Below are 24115 nucleotides of genomic sequence, written 5' to 3'. Positions count from 1 at the left end.
TTTGTTAAAGCCACCTGCTTCTACCTGGATCGGTACTGTAGGCTATGGGAAAGAACTGAAAACCTATCAGAGACTAACCACTAGTTTGTTTTTCTTTTCCTCTTTAACCAATAGGTCAGCTGAACTCTGTTTAAGTAGTGTAAAGACACGATGATACTGAAAAATGGCTGTACCCTCTCTAAAATAACATTTTGGAGGTCATTACTACTGAGGAATTACCTTGGTCCTAGACACAACGGCATGAAATCTTAATACCTGTAGAGACAAAGGTGCATGTTTAAGTATCTGTAGTAGCCAAGGGATTAAGCAAGTAATAAAAAAGATGCAACTATCTGGACAATACTGGATGTTTCTCAATAGTTTTAGGAAGTTTAAACTTCAGTTGCAGGTAGAAGGATGAGATGTTTCTGTGTGAAGACCTGTACTTAATTTACTGAGCAATTTCAAGACCAGGATCTCCTTCTACTTGCACCAGGCACTCATATTTCATAGAATCATAGAATGTCCTGAGTTGGAAGGGACCCACAAGGATCATCAAGCCCAACTCATGTCCCTGCACGGGACAAACCCAAAATCCACATCATGTGTCTGAGGACGTTGTCCAGTCTCTTCTTGAACACTGTCAGGTTGGAGCCGTGACACCTCCCTGGGGAGCCTGTTCCAGTGTCCAGCACCTCTGGGTGAAGAACCTTTTCCTCATGTCCAACTGACCCTCCCCTGGCACATCCTCCTGCCATTCCCTTGGGTTCTGTCATCGGTATTTGCTTGTGATACAGACATCAGCAGCCTGACAACTACCCTGAGGGTGCTCCAGCCATCTCTCCCGGTTGTGTGTAACTGGTCGTCTCTGGTTTTATGTCCAGTTGATTAACAGGGTGCCATGGAGAATGGGAATGTTCTGCATGAATTTTCACAAGAAAGAAGGGAAAGGAAAGGGAAACATTTTCATTCATGACAACCTTCAGGCACTCTGGTTCTCCTGGCTTTTAACACTTAGAATTTCATTCTTTTGGAGATGAGGAGGAGGAGAAGGAGGAGGAAAAGGAGGAAGAATTTGAATTCACCTTGACTTCTCTTTGGCTTTAGCTGCCAAATATGCATAGAGTCATTATCAGAAAAGAAAAAAAAATTGTTTGTGCCTCCACAGAAACCTGAGCAATGATATGACTTGAGGGGTAAAGGCACTGTCATGATGCATCACTACCCTGGGGGCACTAAAGGATCTCTATGCAGCTGCTCAGCCAGAAAAGCTACTCAGATTGCTGAAGTCCTTTCAATGAGATGAGCCCAAGGCAATATTTTAGTAGGAAACGGCCTCTTTAAAAATTAAAAGGAGTTATTTTTGCATCATTTGACTTGGATTATTTTAAATGTGTTCCATTATAGGTCACCTATGTTGCGAGAAAAATAATGAATTTGCAACTGATTCTACTCAGATTAATTCCTTAAAAATACAGACAGCTTTACTGCATAATTCCTTACACAGACACAGGACAGCTTGTAGTACACCTTCAAGAAACATGAAATTGCAAGGGTTAGTTCTGTTCTAGTACAGACAGGTGATAAGCAACCTGCACAGATTTCCACAAGTGTCTCAACAGCAACCAACAAAAAATGGTTCCTTACTCAGTTAAGGATTATTGCCTGGCTGAAATGACCCAGCATTAGCAAGAGGAACTTCTATTCATTTGTTTAGTCTCGCTGTATCAGATTCAATCTACCCTTTGTGAGCCAGCTGGAGAGGTGACCTAAAAATGCAGTGATGTTTAAACCCAGGAGAAAGTTGCCATCTCTTGTGCATGCTGCAGTGTACGAGCTCATTGATGTTAAACCTGCTTGATTTTTCCCATTGGAGGATCATTTTATTAGAGACAGCCAGCGTTACAAGAAGATCTAGGAGGGACATGTTGTAAGACATGTTGTTCCAAACCAAGATGCTGGAGAGGAAGAGGAAAGGAGCAAAACCTCACTGGGGAGGGCAGAGTTGCTTCTTGCACACATGGCTGTTCCAAAAGAAGTTTGTGCATTCTCTCAGCATAAAAGAGAAAGCAAAAAATGTGGGTTTTGCCCTGCTTTCTGTTATTTAATAAAAGTGCCTTTACCTTCTCTCATAGGACTGTCTCTCATTCCACACGATCCTCTAAAGCAGTCCTCCTTTTATATTCCTTTTCCTCATATTTGGGTATCCATGGCATTACAGATGCAGTCTCACCAAAAGCACATGACAAGAGTAATATTTCCTTACCTTCACAAGAAACATCTCCTCTGATACACTCTAGAATCACTTTTTTTTTTCATTCATCATAGGATGGTCAGTGATCATCCTATAACCTGCTCTATATTTTGTTTGGTGGCAGGGAAAGTGATTGGGCTAGATAGATGTACCATTGAAAGATTCAATAAGAGCACGGTAAAATAAGACACTATGGCTATATTCTGCTGAAGATTGCCAGGTAGTGTTAAGACTATTGGAAAGGCAGAGAGGAATTAGTTGCAGTATTTATGTATAAAACCTAACAAAAGTTTACCTCGAGGAAAGAAAAAGGAAAGAAAACAAACCCTGGAGATACTGCAGAAGAAAAAAGGACAGGAATTGAATACCAGAGACATGGGGGAATATATAGCTCTCATTTTGCCACAAATATTGGTTAAGAAATCTTTTCTCTTTTTTGAACTGGAAAACTTTTTCAGTGACAGCACAGATTATCTTGAAGATTCTTATCTATTTTAATCAGACTTCTTTTAGCACCTGCTGAAATCTCTCAGAGCTCAGGATTGGCTTAAATACATATGAACAGGGCCCTGTGGCATGTATTCCTTGGCAACAATCTGTTCTTCTCACCTCATAGAGTGTAATGATGCCATTTGTCTCATTTGGAGGCTTCCACTGAACATAGATCTTCTCTTCAAAAGGTCCTCCCTGGATGGATTCCAAGGGAACAGGTCCAGGAACTACAGGGAGAAATAAGAAATCCAAAAAACTGTTAGAAGCTACCACCACCTCCAATTGCACACACACCAAGAGGCCATCAGACAGGAAGTTCAGAGCTTGAGATTTTAAAAAAAAATTATATATATATATATATATATATACACATATATATATATATAAAAAATAAAATAAATCCTCAAGACGCTACCATTACCAAGGTGCTATCAACATTAAAGGCCTATTCTCAACCTTTGGTTCAATCAACAACACCCTAATCTAACTACTAAGTGACAAATAAAATCAGAATCCATGAAAATATGAAGCTAATTTCAGTATGTCCTTATTCCAACACAGCACAGCAGCAGCAGGGAATTTAATTTGTCCTCCTCTGCCCACACAACAGCAAAGCTACATCCACCTCAACAGCCAGATTGCAGAAAGACGCCCCTGGGCTGCACACCTTTATCAATACGAAAGATTGATTTCCTTAGTAAAGTAACAATTTAAGATTTATATTTAATCATGGCTACAAGGCTGGCTAGAAGAATCCACCTACTCAAGCAAAATTTTAATGCTGTGGAAGATAACTAACTAAATGCACTCCTGAGCCTCTCTGATAAAAACCCTGTTAATTTTTCTGGAAGATCTACCATCCTTTCATGTGCCCCCCCGTATGATGTACTGGACTGCAAGAGACACTTTCAGCTGAATGAAATTCAGGCCAGCAGCTCCTTCCAGCTCTGGCAGAGGAAGAACGCTCCTTTTTTAACACAGTAGAGAGAACGGAGGCTTGTAGTCTGTGAGAGTCCTTGGTCTGAAATAGCTCGGACGGGATAACAACACTTTAAAACTTTCCGTCAGTACCTCTGGAAAACAGGTCTTGTGTATCAAGAAGGGAAGAGTTAGCACCAAGTGAATTTAGCTTCTGAGACGTATTTATAGTGCTATGTCCAGAAGACCATTATTAAGAATAAGTTATGCTCTGGAAAGGAAAACGTTATACTTCTTTTTGGGACGGTGATGTGAAAACACAAGAAAAATCAACAAATACCCAGGTTACATTTGCCCATATGATAAAGGAAGCTGCTCTGTGGGTCCTGGGTAGTTCAGCACACAACTTCTATAGAATTAAACCTCCTGCTCTTCGGTACCTGCTCAGAGTGGCACTTGTCATTTCCAGGCCATTCAGGGAAATGGAAATTATTTACACCTACACGTTTTACTTGCATAACACACACACTGTCCACAGAAGCCATTTATAAGTCTCAAGGGACAGAGGGTTGTTATTTGTGACTTGAAAATATAAATCTTCCTCCAAAAAAACAAGCACGGAAACCCAACATAACTTACCATCCTCCTCAGTCTGCACAACCAGCTCCTCACTTTCCATTTTGCCCTCCGGGTTGGAGAGCGCCAACCTCAGCCTGATGGTCATGAAGGGCCGGAGACCCCGCAGGGTGTAGTGGGAAGAAGTTTGGATGAGTTCCTCTGCCTCGAATTTTTGCTGGTTAAACACATACTGGTACTGGACGGTGAGATTGTAGCTGTGGCAGCGGGTCACCGCGTAACCAAAGGGCTCCCACTGCAACGTCAGCTGCCGGGAGCGAATGTCAACAACTTCAACGTTTTGTGGTCCATGGACAGGGTCTGTGAAGCAAGCAAAGAAAAAAAAATAATATATATATATATATAGTTTGACATTAAAATAAGTCAGTCATCCATAAATATGCTTCTTTCCATTTGCCAGAATAATTAAGTACTTCACAGTTCTGAATGTTCTTGTCTTTACGGAGTGATAGGGACACTTATGTCAGCTCCACAAGTGTATTCTGGTTCCTGAGTTCTCCCTAAAAATTCCCTGAGGGCCCTGATCAGTGGTCATGCTTCTGATTCCTGTGAAACCTCAAGGAATCCAACACTGGCAGCGTGATTCCCATCAGTTAAATGGTGTGAAAGTCACACTTTCTTCAGTCTTACTCAAGAAGAAAAAAACAAAAGCATGAGTGTAAGAATCAAGATTACGAAACTTCTGTTAAACTTCCAACATCCCAGTGCTACTGGCCCCACGATTTTTTAAATTCTTAAATATTTTAGCAATGGGGCACACAAGCAGGTCATGCTACTCCTTGAATAAATTTTCAGAATCACCTCGGTTTCATGCCAGTAAAACTTTTATTTCAGATCATATCAATGCCTTGGCCCCACCAAAGTTTCATTACTCTTTATTATTCTTTCTAAATTATATGACTGAAATACAGTTTGAATATTCATACGTAGGACTCATCTTCACCTGCTGTTCCTTAATTTATTTTTAACAGCATAACTCAGATGTTCTGACTACAGACTCTGCCTTTTATATAAAATATAAATGCATGCACTGCTAGACATGCAGATATAAAGAATGAATGATGAGTAAAACCAGTATTTGAGGTATGTCAGATGGTAATAATACTGCACGTCATAGTTTGTTTATCTGACATTTCTTCAACTTGTGTAGCTCGTTTGCTTTTTTGCTCCATATGTTTCTAAGGAAGGTAATTAGAAAATACATAATTTCACACAGAGTTTCTTGACTTAGAGCAAAATTTAGTGTTTCGCCCACTTCTCATGTTCTCTCACGATTTCAGCCTATGAAAGGAACAGAACATACTCATGGAAACAACGAAAAGTCACAAGGATTCCTGAATACTAGTTACACTTCTTTGAAAGATAATTAAAGTGGAGAAAAAGCCTTCTAGTAATTCTTCAAAGTGAAGCATGCACCAGCCTTACTGACTTCAACATACTAATGCATAAGCAGAAAATACACTGTAACAACCAGCATATTCCATATTACTTCTAAAAAAATACCCCTAGTGACTCTCAATGGGAAAATAGCTACTTCTGAAATGAACACTATTCTGAACCTTTCTATAGATACACACAAACTTTTGAAACAGGATGGATATTAAAGGACCAGGGGTCTAAAGCTAGCAACCGGTTTAGGATTCTATATATCATGTCATACGCTTAGCATCCAGAACAAACCTCTTAAATTAGATTCTTTAGTACTGTGCATGTCAAAAAATATACAATTTAGAAATTAGAAAGTTTGTATGCATAAATATACATATATATACTTAGAACTAGATGATAATAATTCCTTTACTATAAAACCATGCAAAGAACATTTCTGGATGAATTGCTTAGACAAATCAGGTGATGAAAAGAATGGTTCTGTGAAGCTGTAAGGGTAAGCAGAATCCTCTTTCCAAGATGCATCAAAAGGAAAGAAAACCAAAAGCAGAAGCAGATGCTTGTCCTCCTGAACTCTCCACTACGCCAAGTGACCAAGTGCAGACCCCAATCCAGAATAAGGCTGAGGCACGGCAAAAATGTTTCACGCCAAGAAAATGATGCAGCCAAAAATAGCAATTAACCTCCATTCCCGTGCTATACTGTTTTTTTAAATTACAGTTATTTTCTTTAAGTCATGATGGAATGAATGAGTAATTAGAAGGTGTTTGGCTTATTGATGTCAGATGAGTTGACTTTATTGGTGGGTAAGGAACAACGCTGATTCAGCATCATCTCACCAAGTCATATGTCCAAAACCCAGACTATGGAAATTACCTGCAGGTTTTTAGCTTGCTTTCTCATTTCGTTCACATCTGCCCTTTCCTTTCTTACCTAAAACTCTAAGTCTTGGAAGTTGCCTTGTATGAACCAGTTTCTAATTCTACTCAAAATTTTACTGTAAATGCTCTAAGATACATCCTGAGGCATTTGTTTGGTTTTGCAACACAATCTTTTCAATAGAGCAACTGGACTATTAACTGCAGATGACTTTGCGCTACAAGGCGAGAAGCTAATATAAAGATTCCAAACGTAGTCGAGATGCTACTACACAATCGCAGAATATACCCCATTCTCCCAAAACCTGTTTGTTCTCAGGCTGATAATCCTAAAATGGGAGACTTTTCAGTCCAGTGAAAAATCGAGATGATGATGCTGTATATAGTTCCCAGTGAACACAGGAAAGGGATGTGGATCTCAGAAACACCCATAGCCAGACTGCAAGCGTACAGACTTGACATCTAATGGCCTTTGAGATTCTAGAGCAAAGGGGGAATAAAAAAGTCAAAACTATTTAAACTTTAGGTTCGGGGAGGAAGAAACCAAACTGGAATTAAATCAACAAATAGAAGATGGACTTGGAAAGCTTTATATTCTCTCTGGCTCCCTTCTCTCAATTTCAATCTCCTTTTACCAAAAACTGAGACTATGTAATCTTGAAAATGTTTTCCTGTTGCCACACTGATTTCCTCTGCAGCATAAGCCTTTGAAACTCATTTTCAAAGATGAGATTTTGTACTGTTGTTTTTAAAGGACAGTGGTCCTACTACCTTCTCTATTTAATTCCTTCTGCATTTTAGCTTTCTAAGTGCACAATCTCAAAAGGTCTGTAGTACCTCTCCCTGGGACTCTACTGTCTAACATCACCTATCTTTCATAATGTTGCAATGACTTATTTTCCCCAAAAAGAAACAAGAAAAAAATGTTTATAATTGATCTACAATCCTCTGGTAGTGATGAATATTTGAAACTGCACGAATGTCTCCACTTCTGTATTCTTGGAATTATAGCTTCCAAATAACGCAAAAAAACCCCTGAAAAATATTAACCTTTCACTTGGCTAGTGTACAAAAAGCTGCTGACATGTACCTCAACCTCAGCTGTATGAAAATACCTACCAAAGCAAGACAGAAGCAGACTGGCCCAATTTGAATACTTAAGAGATCGTATATAAGAAGACATAAACCAAAGTGAAATTTTCTAAGTGTCCTGATACCCTGGAAAAACCAAAGGAAATTCTTAAGAGGCAGGAGCTGCCACTGATCTATTAAAAGTAGTCTTGAACCCATGCAAAGAAAATTGCAGTCTCTGGGATTTCACTGTGCAAATGCTGTATTGTTATTTCAGCCTGGTTGAACTATTAATTACATTTTGAAATTCACATCAAAGCCAAGGACTGCACAATATTTTTTAATACCGCATCTCCCACTGATGGCTCGATACCCATCAGTACTCTGGTAGGCTGCTGCAAACACCCAGCAGGCCAGGAACCCAGGAACCTTTCTGAAGTATTCGTGATGTGCAAGTGGTCCAAATGGAAACAGAGCCACAGAATCACAAACTCTCCCAGCGATCCCTCAGCTGTGCTCTCAGTCCTTAGTCCAGGTGAGCAGACATTTCTGACCCAACAGTGACCTGCAATATTCAGAGACTTGCATTTTCTGCTATCACAATTTTACAGAAAAGTTGACTTCTATGGCTGGTTTTGCTCTTTCCTTATTGAGTGTTACAGATCTCATTTTGTCCATTGTAGTTTTCTTGCTCAAGGTGAAGTGCAGAAAGGCAGAGGTTGATTTAGATTATTAATAACAATTGTCTCTGCTATATACCCCTCCATCAAGACGAGAACAGAGAGGAAAGGAAGCGAAGCTGAAACACACTGGGGTTTGAACATGAAGCCCAAGTTGAGCAGTGAAGTTTAATGGAGACAATCAGGTGTTGCCCCCAGGTTAACAACATGCTGCAGGAGCCTAATTGCAAGAAATTGTTGCTGTCAGTGAAGACATGACATTGAGCAGCAGACGTCCGTGCTTGTCTGAGGCCCCATGCCCATGTCTCCTGACCCTATAGACAGCAGGACACAGAGTTTATTAGCAGTGCAGGTGTCCACTGATTAAATTCTGTTTCCCAGCAGTAGGTTACTCTGTGCACCGAGAGCACACAAAGGGAAGAAAAATGACCATGACGGATACAGCAGCTTTCTGGGAGGCCTGAACTGATGTCTTCTGATACAAAAAGAGAAAGAAAATAGGTGTGAGTCTGATCCCTCTCCCTTGCCCTCAACACACCCACACCTGAGCTCACCAGCCTCTCCAACCAGAGGAGACCAACCAACCTGGGCACCCCAGTAAGGTCCCCATCCCTTCTTCCCAGGCAGACTGGGAGGAGACATGGAGAAGACTCAGTGCATTGGTAGCTGATAAGAAGACCAAAAGTTGTGTTCTCCCAACCACCAGCACTGTATGACCCCTCTCTGTAGTCCAGAAAATATTTAAATTCATTTCAATTTACAAAATGTAAATTTGGTAGTATCACAGAATGGTTGAGAACTTCGCAGAATATTTCACTCTCGCAATAAACTGAGACAGTGGCCACTTTTTATGCAACAGCAACAAAAGTCCTAATGATGGTCAATTCCTTTGTGTTTTTCAAAGACATTGTTCTTGTTCTACAGATGGAAAACCAAACAGTAATTTGACTGACAATGATTTTACTCCAGGTATTAGAGCTGAAGCCTTCTCTAGCTCACCTTTATTCCCTATTCCTCTTCTTCCTCCTTAAGTTTCCACAGGATGAAATAAGTCTAGGGAAACATATTTTATCAAAAAAACATCGCAAGATAAACAGAGGAAAAGCATTCAAGTGGTTTACCTTAAATGCACAATTCAAGTGTGTGTGATGGTTCAGGATGAAACAACCAGCTCCACAGTGCGTGCTGCTCATCTCTTCAAAGAGAGGCTGACAGAAGAGCTGCTCAGTAAACACCTGCCGTATCAATGTCCCCGACGTGGCCGTTTCAGAATGACGGACAAGTCTGTCCGTCCCTGACGCGCGGCGCGTCTGTCGGTGACGGGGCTCCTGTGCTGAGCGTCACAGCTCACACAGCTGCTGCCCATCACACCTCAGTGCCTTCCCAGCCTGAATGGGGCATAAATACCTTTTCAGACACGACAGATAGAAACACTGATTAAGCAGAGTTCACCAGGCTTTCAATACTACTTTAGTGTTTTGGCTTTGCCCTTTTCCTGCAGAAAAGAATATATGTCCTGAATATTTGGATCTAATTTTTTTTTTTAAACCAGTTCAGAAAGCATTGGTCCAACAACAGTTCGCAAAAAGCTGAAAACATGCAGGTATACAGAAAGGCATGTTGTGAGAGAAGAATTGCAACAGAGAAAATAGGAAAAAGGAGTGAGACGGATACAATAAAATCACCACAGAACAAACAACCTGTTTGTAGTGATACCTACAATCAACTAAACCCCAATCACACACAAAGAAACAGGTGTTGTTATGGCTGATGACGTTAAATAGGCTATTTTATGGCAATGAAGGAGGAGCCCTGCCACACGGATGAATCCATTATGAAAGAAAGATGAAGTAAGTTAGATAAAGGACTATGTGCTTAGATAAACCAAGGACTGAGCTCTCTCGAGAGGTAACCCAATTGTTTTACTTCAGTTCACAGCACATATACTTCATTCTCTGATTAATCTGGTTTTGCTTCAGTCGCAAATTTTACTTTGAATCCTGCACTGCAAGAAACCCCAGATTTCCAGAAAAAAGGGAAAATATTTGATAGAGTACAAAACCCACTAAACAGCCTCTGATCGCGTAGTTCAACTGTGTTAAACCAAAAAAAAAAAAAAAGAAAAAAAAATCAAAGAAAAATCCACCCAAAATGCACAGAAACTACAACATACCTGTGCTGGCTCCAGCTTCCAGAGCAGAGCTGCCAAACATTCACTTGTAAACAACTTCAAGATAATTAAGCACTACTTTTTAAAAAAAGGATCATTAGCATCCGTTTAAGTGGATTTTATTTCTTCATTACGTTATGAAATGGTAAAATGAAAGCGTTCTTCCTCTTCTACCTAAAGCTATTGCTCCCTAACAAACTTAAAAATAATAATTTAAAACAACAATAAAGGTTAATTACTGGTTTTATTAAAAACATCTATCATGGATACACATAGCAGCGGTATTGCATGGCTGGGAACAAAATTTACACTACTGAGCATTTTGATGATTAAATACAAAAGCATTAATTAGCATAATTAAATATGCCACTGAAAGTGAGATTACAAAGCAGGTAAACCACTTGTTTTTTGTCAAACAAAAGTAAAACGTGTGTTTTCTACAATTTTCTGATGCGTAAATAAAATATTTCTTTTAACTTTTTGCTTTTCCTATTGCGCCTGTGCATTGCTTTGTATTACCTCTTCCTCTGTCTATTTCGGCTATTATCTTCAAATGGAACAGGTGGAAGAGATTACAGAAACATGTAAGCTAGTTCCTGCCAAAACATAAATTATCTTCATAAAAATAAATAAATAAGATAATCAAAATAGTAGTTAAAAGAGCGGCTTCCCCTACACAGTCATGGGTCTGTTGAATTAATCTGAGCAGCAGGAAAAGCACTGCTCTGGCTTTCCCTTGTTTGCAACTGTGGCTTCCTCTTATGTCTGTGCAATCTGCACAATAATTTCTCTTATGTTCCTTTGGAAACATGTCTTTAAAAAAAAATAAAAAATTAAAATTTCCAGTGGAACTCCTCAGTCTAGCAGAAGGAGCCAGCAGTTGATGAAGCACTGGCTTTGCAGACACTATTGCAGTGTCCTAATTGCCTTAACCCACTTGAGGCTTGCCCATTTTTCTCAAGATTCAAGAGCAGCAGTAACTCCCTTTGTCACCAGATGTGGGCTGTCATACATGAAGAACCTCTATATGATGGTGACGAGCTGATTCCCTGGATCCGATGACATCTAAAGGGATTTTCTCTGTACAGCATGTCATATTGGCAGAAGAAAAAACAACAGCAACATTTTCAATTGCTAAGAATGCAAAGACTGGATAATTACTTAAGTAAAGTAGAATATGTCACCACCATAATAACAAGGTTAGACAAATGGGGAGTTCGCAGGAGTGGGCAGCTGGAAATTCAGTCAGTAGAAAAGAGGACAGAGACTGTAATTCTGTGTTAACCAGTTTCTTTTCCCAGTTACTCCCTTGACTAGACCAAGAGACCTTCAAATTCCCACAGCTGCGTACTGGTTGCAACGTATTCCAGAAACACATTTTTAGGAAAGGTCTAGATACAATTTATGACCAGCTGTTTAATTCTAATTTCATGCTTGTGTCTCCCTTCCACCAGAGTGTTGAAGTCAGCAATGCGATGCCATTAATGCCACGGGTGGTTAGCTATTATGTGAATGTACATATTTGAACAAATGTTCATTTCCAAATGCTATAGACGCTCCTTGGGATAGTGGAGGACAGATACAAGTTCGCTCTGAACAAAATCAATGCACTGCATTTAGCCCAATAATTGCCCTTTTCCTAGGAAACAGTTGCACTTTTAACTCAAACAAAAATAAAGCGGAATAACTTGACGCCAGAGGAAAGTGCAAGGAGAGCGGAGTGCGAGGGGCAGGACCAGCACTTCTTTAAGACCATTTATATCTGATGAGCGTGCCACTAAGAAAATACTCTTAAAGGATTTCAATACTGGCATTATGTACAAGAAAATACAGATAAACTAGCTCTTCAGAAACACTGTCAAGCCTATAAAGAGAGTGTAGCTTCTAACACAGCAAGGGCTCTTAGTGTAATCTGAACACACAGGCCACGGCGTCAGGATTACAGCGGCTTTGTTAATACCCCCAAACACACATTTATTAAAAGTTTCATTGAAATCTAAATCTTTCTTTTAGCCCAAGTATATCTTTGTACACCCAGCAACCTTTTTTCTTCTCTTTCTTTTTTTTTTTTTTTTTTAATGCAAACGGTTGACCACTTAGAAAATTATGCAATTCTAAATGATTCCACATTGTTCCTAATACCCATAACCTCCCTCCACATGGCCCCGCTGTACGCCTGCAGGTTTCTATCACCAGACACGCTCGGGGTTTGCTCCGTGTTCTCTGCTCCACACTGCGGGAGGTGTGAATCTGCAATAGTCAGAGGGTTAGGGAGTTGGGGAACTCTCTGCAAGGCTCACAGGAAAGCTGATTGCATCCAGGAAAATCCCCCAGGGGAAGTTCAGATCACTTGTTCCATAAACTTTGAGAAAAAAAAAAGCCCCTAAACAAACCCGCAAGAAGTGCGTCTGCTCACCAAAGAATATCAAATCACTGCTGTTCTCTTTTGCTCAATACCACCTTCTGACAGAGAGCTGTGGCTTCCCATTCCCTAATCCCTATGTGCTCTGCAGGCCTGGATACATCCTTTAAACCCCTTCTTAGCTCATCTGCATAGCAAAGCAAGCAATTAGCAGCCGGCTACAGATTTACAAGAGTATTAGCACAATTTAATTACTAGTCATGGAGGTCCCTTACAAGGGACATCACTGCATGAGGTTGTGCATATGCCCACACACATGCACACACCAGGTCTGCCTGAGGAACATCTCCAGCCCTGCAGAGTTTGGACGTAGAATCTACCACAAGGAATCTTCCTGCAGCCTTTGGGGGCGAAAAAGATGAACAACATAATAAAGACATATATCCTTGCAAAGCATGTTGGTGTTCAGTTTTTAAGCTTCCCTATACTGATATATTATCTTAGAACTAAAAATCTGAGCCCTGGTTTTAATGAGCACAAGAAGGTCAATTCTAATGGAGCTAAAGGTATAGGCATAGCTATGGACCATCTATATGAGAAAAAATGGTAATTGCCTCATTTACAGGCACATGCCAATGTAGCGGCAGATTTATAGCTCTGCTTGCTTTCTTCATCTCTCACAGGTAGTCCCAGGGAGCTGGTTTTTCACTAGCTAGGAAATCAGATTCCCCACGACCAACGAGCTGTGTGTTACTACAGCCAACAGCTCCAAGACAAAACTGAGACAGCCCATGGAAGATCTTGGACTGAAGGTCTCCGTGCACATGGATCACAGCTGAAGAGAAGCCGGATGGCAAAGAGCCACATCTGGTTCAGGAGCTGCATTGCTCTCAGCTTTGGGCTGTGAAATACAGTGAAACGAGGTTTACAGAACTACTTAAAATTACAATGCTAATGAGCAAGTTAGTTAGTCATGCCCTAAAAGTTAGGGAAAGTCTCATTTCTCCACATTGAGATCTTCAAGCTTTAGAACGTTTAGTTTTTGGATTTTTTTTTCCTGGGTGATTTGCCCCTTGCACTGGCCATTTCTTACTGCATATTTAAAAAAAAAAAAAAAAGAAGTGAAGTGGAAAAAAGCAGTGTGTTTTGTTTCCAGCAACTATGGTTTGATCCTTTGCTGCCATGGCTATAACAACAAGGCTAGAAGGAAGCAGACGAGCATTCATGTGTGAAAAAAAGCCCATGTTTTTAACAGAATTAGGCAGCTGAGCTCATTTCCACCCCATTAGGATCAGTCTATGAGACAGTGCTGCCAATGAAAGCGCGAGAGATTAGTTTTCCCCTCACTAGCTTAAGCAATGCTCTGGGCGCCAAATACAGATCACGACACTTTTCAGGGATATTGCAAAGCTCGTGCAGGGAACTGATCCAGATCCTGCCTTTCAATTTCTCAGCAAAGCCATCTCCACACAAATGCACCACTGTGCCCTGAAAGAGTTTATCTGGAAATGGAAAAAGGAGAAAGGAGGCAGATGCTTATTGGAAATCCATTTGCTGAAAGTGTGTTAAGGAAAGCTAAGAGTTTCTAAGAAAAGATCTGTTAATATGTCACTGAAACATTCCAATATCTACTGTCACAACTTGGCACCACAGGTCTGCAAGTTGTGAGCACTTACAGTGACACACTCTTTTTGTTCCTTTTAATACACCTTTGAATTTATGTAAAGAAAATACTGTGCTCCTAATTTCATTTTGCTCTAATATTCCTACCTAGAACAAGTGCTGAAAAAGTCAGTTTGATGGTTGGTCGTCCTCCAGCTGTTAATGATTTCCTTCTGTTCAGAGCAGAGGGCAAGATAGAAGGGCAGAGAAAAATAGTTACTGCTTTGCTGTTATAATAACAATATTCCTACCGGAGATGTGTTAGCATTCGCTCCCTAGATGGTTATAATTTATCTCGAGAAGCAGAAGATTAGAAACATCAGGGATCTCCAACTGACATCCATTCAGCTCTACTCTCTCAAGATTTACAGATACAACCACTTTCTCTTCCCTCTTAATCTTCAGAAAATCTCCTGTGAAACTTAAAATACAAGATCATCACAGTTACAAAGAGCTGGGTCCAGTTAGAATTAAGGCTGCATGGACAATGTGAATTTTGTATGATTTGTGTCTATGCACTGTGCCCAAGGACTTCTACAGATTTTTAAGTGTCTATGGTATCCGGGGACTCAAAAAGAGTCCAGCTAACCCTTTCAATATTCTGGTGTCTTATGGCAGCCCAAACCTACCTTTAAGGCTAAAAACACATGTTCATAGCACTCAACCATTTTTGTACCTCTTGCCCATGGACCACTATATTGAAATCGTATTTTTCCCCACAGAAACTCTGCCTTCCCCAAGCACACAAAACACCTTTAGCTCAACCTGAAACAGATGCAAGTGTCACCACACTCTGCCAATGCAGGGAACTCTCTAGTGGCCTGATCAGCAGGTAGCAGTAGATTGCAGACATTTATTCTTCACCTACCAGTGGGCAGCAAAAGAAATCACAAGGCTGAACTTTGGTTATGGTGGAGAACATTTTCTGTCAACCACCTGTTGCTCTACTCCTTCACTCTTCCTTGCTCCATATCCTCCACTATCACTCTTTCTTCTGCCTACCTTGTCCCAGTCTCTTCTCCACTCTAGCACTTATTGCATTCTCCAAGTCCTCAGCTACATCTGCTCCTGAGACTTCTTAGTCCAGTCTGAGTTGCCGGCCCATCCCGGTCCACTCATACAGGGACTGCAGTTCCTCATCAACCTGGGTTCCTCATCCCTTGTCAGCCACTGGGTCTCAGTCGCAGATCTTGCTCATATGTTCCTCCTTCATCCTCAAGAGACATCCCAGCTCCCTCTCTTGCTCTCATGTCCAGCTGTCCTACACAATCATCTACTTTCTAAATCTCTCAATTCCTCTCTAAACCCACTTCCCATTTCCCTCCTGCCAACACATTTCATCAGCTCTAAGTTCAAATCCAGCAAATTTCTCCTCCAGACTGTCTGAGCACAGCAGGGAAACCATCTTCCCTAGAGGATTAAATATCCTTTCACTTCTAATAGCAAATTTAACTTTGGACAGGACAAGAGTGACTTGGAGCAAATGAAGTCTTTTGAAACTTTAGCTGTTACCATCTGTGAGCTTTTTACTGCATACACATGGACTGTAATTTTTCCATTTCATCTAATTCAATCACACAGATTGTGGTGGGTTTTCATGTTTACAGGAGAAAAAGAAACAAACAATCCCCCACATACTCACTCCAAAAGGAAAAGTTACCCTTTGAGATACATCGGTTGCTTCCTCCAAAAGAAGTAGACTTAAGCTTAAAAATAAAATAAGCATAAGCAAAGCTTGTGTCCCTTAGTCTCCTTCCTGGAAATGGTTGAAGATTTCTGAAGTGGTCACTATGCTCAAGGTTTACTTACCTTTAAGATTTTCAGCCAAAATGACAAAGTTTGAGAAGCCCTAAAGAGATGGTTCTCACACAGGTCCATACAAAGTTTCAGACCACAGATTGTACCACTTGCTCCACCTCAACCCTTGCTGCTGTTTTCTCTTTGCATCACAGTCTGAGTTATGGAAAGGGATTTAATCTATATTCTGAGGCAAACTCCCTGTGTAGCCAAACCTAGTCAAAGCTGTGTACAAGAGAGTAACATTTAACTTGTTTTCGTATTTAGACTTTAAGAACCTGGAACATGGATTCCTTTTCTCTGTGTGCCTATCACAGCATCTCACATAAAGGTCAGGGGGACTATCAAAATATTTGTTAATGAGTGCATGTGACATTGTTTTTTTTAAAAAAAACAAAATAGTATAAGATCCGAGATCACTGGAGACACTGCAAAGAAAAGGAATACAAAGGACCAAAAATTCCTCTGCACATCACAGCCAAGATATTAAAAGCCCAACAGAGGAACTTTGCCTAACCACTGGTTACATCACTACTACATCTAACAGAAGCACAAGCCCTTGGCTTTCATTATACTTCCCAAAAGAACACACAAGTAAAAAGACAGTAACTGGCTCTCAGCACTCAATTAAGATTTAGGATGTCAATCAAAGGAGGTAAAAAGCTGTTCGTGTTTCGTGCTGTTCGGAGAACATATCTGCCGTATTCATTGTCTGTGCTCTCCAATCTAGACAGTGCTATCTGTATTAAAGATTACAAAACCACCTAATGGAAACCTAACAGCTTGGGGAAGCGTTAGGTACCAGCATACTCATCAAAATAAACTCTCCTGTGAGAGCAGTTTATTGATTTGTATATTTGACTCTCTTTGGGATTATTGTTCAATTACTTTTATCCTCTGAGATGAAAGCAGCTGAATGTAACATCAAAAGCAGATAAAAAAGTCGCATGTTTCAATTTTTCTTTTAAATCTGCATAATATCCATTACAGATCCAATTTTCAAGAGAGCCCTCTGAGAGCAACAGTGGAGGGTAACTCCATCAGACATACAGCTCTCATCTACATTTTCTCTAATTACTCTGGCTGAAGCCAGCATCTGTCCTATAAAGCACATCATTTGTCCTTGAGCAAGTGACAGTCTGCAGAAGCTGCCTGACTACATCTCTTTTTATCAGGTGAGCTCTTTGCTAATTGTTGATATGATTAGTAATTTATCACCACTTATAAATACAAACACAGCATATAATTCCCACTCCTAAGTTGTAGTGCCATTGAAGAGCTTAAAGCATGGTGGCGGCCAAGAGACCGTACAAATGTCATTTTGCTGGTCTGCATTTAATCTTCACTAAAAGCGCTTCATGCCCTGCTTGCAAGAAAAAAAAAAAGAGCTATTTTTAATTATCAACCTTCTGTTTTCAGTGTGGGACATGGGCTCACATCATTTTTGGTTTGCTGCACACATCGTAACCAACGCAGCACCTGGAATCAGGATCTTCCTGTCTCAGTTGAGAGGCACGTGTTATAATAACAAGGAGCTGACTGATGCTCCTTCCATTTGCACGAGGTGGGCTTTGCTGCGCAGCCATCAAGTGAAACTTGCTTCAGTTCCTCAAATACGAAAAACCACACACTCCAAAGTTAAAACTCTAGGAGGAGGATTTTATCACGAATAGTGCACTAGGAGAACAGTTCCCGTGTTTTATGAGCAGGGACATTACAACCAAAGTTCAGCCTGCAAACAGCACCTCGATGAGCACAACCCTCAATTTTAAAACTCAAACGGCTGACCTTACTAGCAGCCAAATACCAATTAACAGCATGAATGTGAGTTTTGTTAAAGGTAGATACGCAGTAATATGGTGATTTCAAATAAATACTTACACTTCTCAATTTGGATTTTTAACAAATCTCTGTTTACTCAGCTCTAAGAGGAACTATCCATTCTATCATACAAACAGTTCAGGAAGGCAATTAAGCCACTGACTGCACTTTCTCACTTGCCTGCACAGGTGTGAAAGCAAGACTGCTCTTGGAATTCACAGCAGCACCGGGGCAGAGGGACAGACTGGACCAGAAAGGCACTTGGAGCCCAGCAGAGCTGGAGCACTGGTGTTCCAGACCATTGCAGCTGGATTTTTACTGCATTTGAGCTATTCACCTGCTCTGGCACTGCCTCTGTCTGTTGCAAAAGCTATTCTAGAGAAGGCCAGCCTGTAGAAAGCACGTTGCTTTTCTTTTAGTGATGCAATTACAAGGGGAGCGTAGCCATGAGTATTACTGAACTTTAAAATATTGTTTCTAGGGGCATTAGATTATATCCGAAGAAGTATTAGCGCTCCACCTCGACATGAAAAAAATCACTTTAAAACTTACAGTAACACATTTAAAGCCCATTAATATGCGTTTTCAAATGTCATGCCTCAAATGTGACAGTGAAATTCCTGAATCAATCAGCCAAAGGGAATTATTTTACGCAGAAATTACATGAAGACAAAGTAGCAGAAATCAGTAAAAAGCAGAATAACTTTATGATGTAACCTAAGAAACTAAATAGGCTTTTTGGTGAAATAAGAAGCAACACACTATGTGTACCTGCTTCATGGGATAATGAATTGCAGAACACTTTTCTTCTGCAGTAGAACAAGTTTTGGGATTTTAATTTGTGATCTGCCCTACAAATAGTGCCTGGGATGATTTCAGGCGTGCACATACAAGGGCAAACACAACATGTGCCACCTGCAGTCTGTCTACTGACGAAGTCTACACCTGTATTTTTGACGTTGTGCTCTTTCTCAGTTAAGTTTTTAAATATATGCATCAATCCATATGCAAAATAGGCAAACCCTGGTTTCTTCAGTTAGAAATTCTGCTCCGGAGCTTCCTTGTACGTCAGTTTGACTCACACAAATGCCACGGCAGATTCTGTCCTGAGCGTGAAGAAAATGAGAGCGTACGAATCCCTTCCGTCGAGGCTGACATCCCGTTATCCCAACAAAGAACATTTAACATGTTCACAAGATGACTCACGTTCATTTGAATAGTTTCAAAGTCCTGCTGTATGGCACTGATGGCTATCAGATACAAAAGTGAATAAACTCGGCAAGCTATTTCCGATAATTTACCACGAATCATCCCGCCCTTCATCTCTGCATAGCATTTGTGTTCATCTCTTCTGTTTGTTTTACCCTCCAGAAATTCCATTCAGGAAAGACTTCTTCCTGTAGCTGGAGAGTATTGGTGGCACCTTCTATGTAAAACACAGACAGTATATAAGATCAATCAAGATCAGGATTCATGAACTTCATTTATTTTCCCCAGTATTCTCAGAATTTTAGCTGGTCTGATAGGCAATTAACCCAGATCAACCACTGCTGGTGAAGCATCTTGACTAAAAGCAAAGAAGATTAAATAATCTAGTGATCTGATCCTGATGGCTGACGGATGGGGAAAGAGGCATCTACCTTTGTTTTCTTATCTCCATTTAAAAATGAAGGCTGAGTAGTAACCGATAAAGTGCAAAAAAATGCACTCTAGTATTTCCAAATGCCAGGAGCAATAGCCTTCTGATTTAAGTGTAGCTAAAAAAAACCCCAAAAACCTGTTTAATATTTAAAGTAGACCTCAGTAATTGTATGAAAAAAAAGATTTTACATCATAATGAGTAGCAATATGAGGCAATGAGACTTGATAGTGCCAAAGACAGTTTCCAGTTACGTGAATTTCACTGAAAATATTAAAAAAACCTGAGAAAACATCTTGAAGTGAGTCATAATTCATTGCGGACCCATCAGACACAGCTCAGACCTTTCGAGTTAACTAAATTCTGATGAATTTTTTCTGACTTCTTGTTCCACAATGGAATGTTGCATTTTGCAGCGATTTGTGCTAATGCTGGGTGAAAGCCACTGCAAAACCAACAGTAAAACATGGAGGCTCCCATCCCCACATATACCAACAAGGAAACCATCAGACCCGAGGCAGCCATTTAAAACGGGAACAGAAAGTTATATCTTTTGCTCAGAAGATGACTGTTGCCATTATACCGATACAGAAGAGGCTAAGCCTGAGTTCCATTAAATAACTATGCCAGGGATCAGCTATCTAGAAAAAAAGAAAAAGGTGCTACCTTCTCACACAGTAACTATGATGTGATTATCGGTTTGAGAAAATGTGCATTAAGATGAAGATGGAATGTATTTGCGCCTGGAATCAAGCTTAAAACTGAAACATCATATTTTTTTTAAAAAAAATCACTGTGCTATTGTTTCAGTTTTGCTGGACATATTTCTGAATGTTTCTTGCTCTCATACAACCCTTTGTACCAACAACTACACTGCCTGGCTGGGGTAAAGATGATTCCAGCAGTGTGTGTTTCATAGGAATCCAACTGGTCACATAACAGTTAATGAAGGAGACTGAAAAATCCTGAGAACAGTTTCTAAGTTACAGATTACCCATACAGTGCTAATCTCTTTATGTACTTCCATAGCAACTGCTACAGAAGTACACCAAAAGAAAAGTTAATGTTATTATACAGGGAGTAGTATAAGGAGATTTCTATACCCACTCATAGTAAGTCCAAATTTGTAACTTCAATCTTTGTCAGAAGTATTACTGCAACAAGACTTGCAGATGATCGGAATAAATTCAGAATCAGTTTGAAGAACTTATCCACTTCCAGGCTGTCTCAGCAGAGGTGAAGCACCCAGCTGAGACCCCCAATGGGGCAGCTTGGGAACAGAAAGCAAAGCAATCACCTTTTCACTGGGCAGGCTCTACCATCCAGCTAAATTCCTCAAAGCCATCAACATTAGAGGCTTCAGGTCCTTTAGGCCTAAGACTAATAAAACTAGGAACTTCCTAGTGCCAAAAGATAAAGCTCCAACCCTGCAAACCGAAGAGGTCATTGTGCCAGATGAGATACAAGCGGTACTGCTGTTATGTGTGAAATCCTCTTCGACATGCCCCTGCATAAAACATTTCAATTAATGTTACTGCTTAATCCATTTATATTTAAAGCAAAGTGGCATGAAAAGGAAGAAGCCCTGACACTGCGACAGTCTTCAGTGATAATTTGGAGAAACTACAAGGCAAGGAAGAATTTCCTCACATCATGTACCGCACTGTCAAAGCAAACACACAGCTGATAGGAGGGAACCTTTCTTAATACATTTTCTGTTCCTTCCTAGAGGAAGGAAATTTTAATCTCCAGGAATAAGAACGCAAAGCAACATGCTTGTCATCTCTCCAGCATGCTGACCTACTTCCAGCAGCCTGGCTTTAGGATGCACGGACTGTGCATCCTTAGCAGTGCAGCCACTGAAACTCCAGATACGCTGCAAATGACACTGAATAAATTCATTAAATACTGGGCTGGTTTCTCCTGTTGAATCGCATTCCCTTCTGGGATATGCTTTGAACAGGTAGTTTAAAAGTAACTTGAGGACATCTCCACAAAATGTAGGCAATACTATCAAAGAGGGAGGGGGGAAAAAAAGCACACTATAATGTAAATATACAGTCTCTCTGCCAGAAAATAAGTAATCTATGAAGAAACAAGAAGCAGAATCGCAGAATCGAAGAACCAGAAATTTTCAGCTACAGGGTTAATATTCTTGTGAAGATAATCCTCCTATCCAAGATGTGACAAATCCAACTTCCTAGGAGCTGGCCTTGAGACATGAAATAAAGCTGCATTCAGCAGCAATGGACAGCACATGTCTGGTGCTTCTATTATAAGCAGAAATTAATACCCAGGTAGAAATAACCATAAATCAGTCTTACTTAGCTCATCAGCTGAAATACCAGCCGTTACATAAGAACACATTTTTGGCATTTCCAATCTCACACTTTATTGTGATAAAAAGCCAGCCTTGACACTTAATCCCGGTCTGCTAATTGGGAACGGTGGGAACATGAGAAGTGGAGCTTCCATCCAACTGCTCCGAGCCCGGACACATCAGGAGGTTGTTCTGCTCATGGTGCCTGGACGTTTGTCACCACCTTAGAAGGTGGGAAGGAGAAGGAGCGGTATATCTTGAATTAAATTTGAAAGTTATAGGCTTCTGAATGCCAACTCCAAAACCAAATACATCAATAATGACTAACTTGATCGTGAAGCAGATCAAATGCATTGCCCAGCAGTGTTTCAAAAAGATGGACCCAATTTCAAAGCCATTTTTTGTTTCAAATTGGGTTCATCTTTCTGAAACATCCTATACTCTGAAAAAGGCAGGCCTGGGTATTTTTGCCTACAATATGCCCGGTTTGTTGCAAAAGGAACTAAGAAACTTGACATCTGTGCTTTGAATAAACGCATGGAAGGTTTAAGATATTTGATAAGAAGTCCGTAACTATCTTTTTTCTCTTGTTTTATGCCTAATGCTTCAAAAGAAATTAAAAAACTCACTGAATTAGTTATACATCATTATATGTAAGGAGACATAAATGGAGGTTACGTAGTCAGAGGCTAATGCTCTGAAGAACAAATGTCATTGTTGGAATAAGGAGTATGATAAAAATCCTCTTCCATGTTTCCCTCTCTGCTTCCCGACCCCCGAATGTTTAAATAACAGTACTGGAAAATACTAAGATATCTTCACCCTGCTACCCATCCATAGCCCTAAGTGAGCACGACATGCAAAAAGAGAACATTTAAACGGCCTGAGATTTCAACTTCTACATGTATCCAGTAGGAAAAAATATTCCGTGGGTTGAGCAGGAAAAAAGGCCTTTTGATACAAGAAATATATGGATGGATGAAACCAAAATCATTGTATTAGAGACAGCCATTCAGCTTCATGCTTGGAAGCTTTCAACTTACCATGACATCAAGACTGCTGTAACTTGATGTTATTTCTGTTTCATCTAAAATTCTTGTGAAAGGTCAGATTGTTTGGGAAAACCCTGCTGCTGAATCAGAAGCAGTAGGAATACGCGCTGGTTATCTGCGAGGATCTGCTCCCCCTTCCAGGCTCTGAACCATGCAAGAGCTGAGGATTCTGCCTCAGCTCCTGGAGGAACTCCAGTTTTAACAATAAAGGCTCTGGGGTCAGCTCATCAATGTTGCTAAAATTAGACATTATATAGCAACAGCAGGAATGAAGTGGCCCCTACAAAGGAACCACCACTAAGAAAGAACTCATGCCATAAAAAGCTGTGTTCAAGAGCATGAAATGACAGAACAAGTCTGGCCCCTCCACTGAATTTGTCACTTGAGTATCAAGCTCATGGAGATCCATCAAAGCAGAGAGAGGGAAAAAACTCACATTCAGTAGTGACAGTCTGCTTTTATCTCTAAACTTTCTTTTCCTGGTCTAAAACCGCAATAGTAATCAAATGGGAATAAAAGGAGTTTTCTTTGATGAGCATGTCATGCTGATGAAAGGCAGCAGAAACCCTCTGTATAGACAAGAACCATAAACGTTAATGGATGTCGGTATTTGGAGCTTCTCTTTGTTGTGTGTCAGTCCCCGAAGAGTTATTTTTATGAATGAAAACCTGCATGGGAAGTGAAGGCACTGCTTAATTTCTGCTGGTGTTTTGTCGGTGTTCAGCCGCCCAGGGCCAGCCCTCAGCAGGCAGTACCTGTGACCATGGACCTGCACCCAAGTTCTGCCTTCTCCCTTGGTCCGTGCTTGACCTACGCAGCAGCTATGCCTGTGTCTCACCGATCTGGACCCAACCCTTCCTCACCAATTTGACTTTCTGCCTTGATTTCAGGTCCACCTCGTTGCTTTGGACCTGGTGGCAACCTGGGCTGTCTCCTGACCCTGATTACCATCACCAGAAGTGCTCCGTTCATCTTGTCCAGGAGCTGTGGGACTG

The 24115-nt window shown here is 40.5% G+C and overlaps 1 protein-coding gene across 3 annotated transcripts in view; it reads right to left on the bottom strand.

The window, feature by feature from the left end:
- The window catches only part of PTPRT (protein tyrosine phosphatase receptor type T), a 441556-nt gene that overhangs the window by 147644 nt on the left and 269797 nt on the right, over window positions 1-24115 (bottom strand). For all 3 annotated transcript variants that reach the window (XM_065645693.1, XM_065645694.1, XM_065645695.1), the window contains exons 8-9: window positions 4283-4579; window positions 2843-2952 (exon numbers count right to left, since the gene is read on the bottom strand). In XM_065645693.1, the coding sequence (XP_065501765.1) occupies window positions 2843-2952; window positions 4283-4579 (407 nt within the window). The remainder of the gene's footprint in view (window positions 1-2842; window positions 2953-4282; window positions 4580-24115) is intronic.

The sequence above is a fragment of the Caloenas nicobarica genome, chromosome 15 (genome assembly GCF_036013445.1).
Source record: "Caloenas nicobarica isolate bCalNic1 chromosome 15, bCalNic1.hap1, whole genome shotgun sequence".
Taxonomy (NCBI): Eukaryota; Metazoa; Chordata; class Aves; order Columbiformes; family Columbidae; genus Caloenas; species Caloenas nicobarica.
This window is presented reverse-complemented; position numbering and strand designations above follow the sequence as displayed.